This window comes from Otolemur garnettii, unplaced genomic scaffold, assembly GCF_000181295.1.
Source record: "Otolemur garnettii isolate 467f Iridium unplaced genomic scaffold, OtoGar3 scaffold00099, whole genome shotgun sequence".
Taxonomy (NCBI): Eukaryota; Metazoa; Chordata; class Mammalia; order Primates; family Galagidae; genus Otolemur; species Otolemur garnettii.
In genome coordinates, this window is record NW_003852494.1 from 1,052,431 (window position 1) to 1,057,457 (window position 5,027).

General features: G+C 40.8%; 1 protein-coding gene across 1 annotated transcript in view; it reads left to right on the forward strand.

The window, feature by feature from the left end:
* The window catches only part of PPP1CC (protein phosphatase 1 catalytic subunit gamma), a 20,730-nt gene extending 18,023 nt beyond the window's left edge, over positions 1-2,707 (forward strand). The window contains exon 4 of the mRNA XM_012809007.1: positions 2,635-2,707. Coding sequence (XP_012664461.1) covers positions 2,635-2,707 — 73 coding nt within the window. The remainder of the gene's footprint in view (positions 1-2,634) is intronic.
* Positions 2,708-5,027: the final 2,320 nt, after the last annotated feature.

Consider the following 5,027-nt stretch of genomic DNA (forward strand, 5'->3'; position numbering starts at 1 on the left):
AGGAGACTCGCTTGAGCCCAGGAGTTGGAGGTTGCTGTGAGCTGTGATGCCATGGCACTCTACCCAGGGGGATAGCTTGAGGCTCCATCTAGAAAAAAAAAAAGAAGAGTTATTTGAATTATTATACTTTGCCATCAGCTGAACCATCACATGCTCCCATTTGGTAAAATGTTAATTTATCTCTCATATTTTCTATTTCATTAACTTTTATCTTGATTTTTTTTTCTTGAGTAGAAAAATAGTATCACCAATATAATATAATAATGAATGTTCTAGATTCTTTTATGATGTTATGGTCAGATTAGGAAATCATGATGATGGTGGTGGGTTTTTAAGATCCCATTGTGAGTATTCACAGGCAACTTAATTATTAGTACAACTCTTGAGAACCTACCCATATAATTTTCTTTTTAACAACTTTGTCAAGATATAATTTTATTCCGTAAAATTAATCTGTTTAAAGTGTACAATTCACACCTGTGGATCAAGGAGTAGGGCGCCTGCCCCACATGCCGGAGGTGGCGGGTTCAAACCCAGCCCTGGCCAAAAACTGAAATAAATAAATATATAAATAAAAGTGTACAATTCAATGGATTTGCAATAAATTTATAGATTTGCATAACCATCACTACAGCCCTTAGGCAACCATTCATTAATCTGCTTTCTATCTCTATGGATTTACCTATTCTCAACACTTCATATCAAGTAAAGTCTTGTAATAATAAGTAGTTCTTTGAAATTATTGTAGTTTTTCTTCTGCTAGCACATCTGTATCCAGGGAACCTGGCAGTTACTTTCCTAAAATGTGCTAACTGGCAAAAACAAAACTTTAAAAAATATATTTTTTATTTTTACAATATTGTATACACTTTGGGATCCATTTTAGATTATTTAATTGAAGGTGAACTTTGAGTTGATTGTTGAAAGAAACAAAATTCTTTTTTTTTCTTTTTTTTGAGACGGAGACTCAAGCTATCCCCCTGGGTAGAGTGCCATGGCATCACAGCTCACAGCAACCTCCAACTCCTGGGCTCAAGCGAGTCTCCTGCCTCAGCCTCCAAAGAGCTGGGACCACAGGCGCCCGCCACAACGCCTGGCCATTTTTTGGTTGCAGCCATCATTGTTGTTTGGCGGGCCCGGGCTGGGGATTTCAACCCACCACCTTAGGTGTATGTAGCTGGCGCCTTAGCCGCTTGAGCCACAGGCGCCGAGCCAAGAAATTCTTAAAGCTTTGCTCAAAACTTTTTAGTGGAAGGTTTCTTGTTGTTTTTAGTAACCATAAAAAGGTCAAAAAGTTTTGAGTGATTGCCTCCACCCTCCTTTTGTGCTAATTTCTGCCAGGAGAGGGTTCAGGTTCAGGGTGGGAAGTAGTTAAGAAATTTCAGATAGTGGCCAGGCATGGTGGCTCATGCCTGTAATCCTAGCACTCTGGGAGGCCAAGCAGGGTAGATCATCTGAGCTTAGGAGTTCAAGACCAGCCTGAGCAAGAGCAAGACCCTGTCTCTAAAAAAAAAAAAAATAGCCTGGTGTTTTTTACCAGTTGCCTGTAGTCCCAGCTACTCAGGAGGCTGAGGTAATAGAATTGCTTGACCCTAAGAGTTTGAGATTGCTATAAGCTATGACATCAGGGCACTCTACCAAGGGCAACAAAGTGAGATTCTGTCTCAAAAAAAAAAAAAAAAAAAAAAAAAAAATTTTTTTTTTCATATAGTCAGCACTTGGTAATAGGTAAGGATTGTTACTGTGGCCCTCCCCTAGACTTTGGTTATAGCCTCTAGTCTAGTCTCTTGGGTGTGATGTTTTTCCATTTCAATTTCACAAGGGTGTGTTGAACTAGATCATTTGTTAGAAGTGGCCGTAGAATGGTTACATATTCATAAACTTAACAACTTTTACGCCCATCCTTTCCACAATTGAATGTTTGCTTGTTATGTGGCCTTAAGATCCCAGCCAATAAGATGAGGTGGTTCACGCCTCTAATCCTAGCATTCTGGGAGGCCAAGGCAGGTGGATTGCTTGACCTCACATGTTCCAGACCAGCCTGAGCAAATGTGAGACCTCCGTCTCTAAAAAATAGCCAGGCTTTGTGGGGGGTGCCTGTTGTCCCAGCTACTTGGGAGGCTGAGGCAAGAAAATTGCTTGAGCCTAAGAGTTTGAGGTTGCTGTGAGCTGTAACACCACAGCATTCTACTGACATTAACAAAATGAGACACTGTTTCCAAAAAAAAGAAAAAAGATGAAGTAGGAGGGATTACCAGCTAGAGAAATCTGGTGGATCTGGACTGACTGGGACAATTGAGTTGCAGTATACGTCTCAAAGAAATCATAGCAAAGCAGTTACTTCTTTGGTATGAGAGTCAGGAGGTTTTGGAACACTGTTTGGGATATTTGTTATAGATACTACTTTTGGGTTAAGAAAGGTTTCCTTTTATATCATAGCTGTTAGCTCTGGAAGTACATCAAGTTGTTTGTATTGATGAAGTTCAACTCGAAGGGATCTTGTGTGACATATGTCCTAATGTAACGATACCGGCTATATCAGTTTCAATTTCTATTTAATGCAGAGAGAGGCCTTTAAAAATGATTTAGATTATCAGTGTTAGTTTCAATTTTGACTCCTGTTTGGTCATCAAGGAACATTGATAGACATTATGCTCAGTATTCCACTCACCAGAGAGTTAGCCATTCTGTCTACCTGTGGGCATAAAAGTGCTCCTGACATAGATAATCTTCAGTTCATGGTTTGCAGACATTCTTTTTGGAAAGAAGAAATTGATAATTTTATTAAAATGAAATGTTTTATTCAAATGTAGATTTTCATAGAACAATTTTAAAACCACTTCTTATTTCCCAAGTATAAGTACTCTTGACTACCATCTATTTTCCTTTCTTTTTCCATTAGCTTTTTGACTGTGGTGCTGGACAGGCTGAGGTATATGTTGTTGGGTAAAACATGCCTGTTTTCTTTCTTTCCTGACACCAGAGCTGTCTGATGTATAGTAATACAAAACTGCATTACAGGTTCTGGCTCAGACTCCTTGGATTTGGAAGCTTTAAGGGACTTAGGCGATTACCCAGGTTAAACCTTTCAGGAGCCAGCTGTTCCTAGTGGTTTGATGAGGCCTTAGGGAGGAAATAGAGAGAAGAAAAAGCAGTAGCCCTGTGCTTAGTTAAAATGCCAAGAGGGGGAAAAAAAAGATTTTTTTGATGGAGGAACCAACAAAGATAGCAAAAGGCGTCACCAAGTGAAGCTGGAGTACATTAAATGACTAAAGAGTCTAGTGGGGTGGTACTTGTGGCTCAAAGGAGTAGGGCGCCGACCCCATATGCCAGAGGTGGTGGGTTCAAACCCAGCCCCAGCAAAAAAAAAAAAAGTCAAGGAGTAGGCTCGATACCTGTAGCACAGTGGTTTTGGTGTCAGCCACATACACCGAGATTGACAGGTTTGAACCCAGCCTAGTGGCGGGTTCAAACCCAGGCATTGTGGCGGGTGCCAATAGTCCCAGCTACTTGGGAAACTGAGGCAGGAGAATTGCTTAAGCCCAAGAGTTTGAGTGGTGATGCCACAACACTCTCCTGAGGGGGGAATGGGGACCCTTTTTCAAAAAAAAAAAAAAAAAAAAAAGAGTCAAGGAGTGAAGCTGATTTCAGACAGGAAAAAGATCAGTCAGTAATGGCAAATGCAGCACATAGGAAAGGAAGCTATTGGGCTATTTGCTCAGAGAGAGGCTTTAGTAGAAAATGGAAATAGGGGCCCACACCTTCAGCATGGGAGACAAAGATGTGAAGATCTATTGAGCTTGGGAGTTTTGAGACCAGCAGAGGCAACATGGTGAGAGCCCATCTGTACAAAACATTAGCCGGATGTAGTGGCACATTCTTATAAACTTAGCTGTTACAGAGACCAAGCCAGGAAAATCACTTGAACCCAGGGTTTGAGGTTGCAGTGAGCTATGAGCACACCACTACATTCTAGCCCCAAGCAATAGCAAGAATTGTACCCTCATATGTGGTAAGGTACAGAAGACAAAGGCACCTAAACAGTTGGGCAGTCCTCAAGCAATTCAGACAAATTTGTACTTCACAAAGTTTGTGAATAGGTTTATAACTCCGTAGTGACTGCAAGAAGCAATCTGTGTTCCCCCATAATCATTGTGCTTCCTGCTAGAGTATTTAGGGGTGGGTTGGGAGTTACCTGTTATCAGTAGGTTATTGATGGTTTGGGGGTGGAATGGGTGGTAACTCTCAGAAGGAAGGTGGTAATTGCTCGTGTATCACTTATTCATAATTACCTTTAGAAATAGGTTGAGATTGGATAAAATAGACCAGATTACAAGCAGAGTTGATGTTACCAAATAACTGGTAGAATTTGATGGTAGTCCTTGATCATTATCAAATCTGAAATTCTTATTTTTATACTTTAATGGAATTTAAAAATATTTCATGTGAAAACATAAGTCATTGCTATAGGTTAGACATCTCCAAGTATTGTGTATTTCCAATTCTCCTAACCCCCCTCTAAGAGATTCTTCATAAAAGCAGTTTCGTTTCTTCCAAATTTCCCTCTTGCTTGGGGAAAGTTATCCTGAGAGAAATCTGGCCACAGAACAATAATCTCTCTCTCTCTCTCTCTCTCTCTCTTTTTTTTTTTAAAGAAACAAAGTCTTATTTTGTCACCCTTGGTAGAATGCGGTGGCATCATGCTCACAGCAACCTCCAGCTCTTGGGCTTAGGTGATTCTCTTGCCTCCCGAGTAGCTGGGACTACAGGCACACGCCATGACACCTGGCTATTTTCTTGCAGTTTGGCTGGGGCTGGGTTTGAACCCACCACCTTCAGTATGTGAGGCCAGTGCCCTACTCACTGAGCCACAGGCACGGCCCCAGTAATCTCTTTTTAACTATCTTAAAATTTTCATAGGTAAAAGAAGATACAACATTAAACTATGGAAAACTTTCACAGACTGCTTTAACTGTTTACCGATAGCAGCCATCGTGGATGAGAAGATATTCTGCTGTCATGGAGGT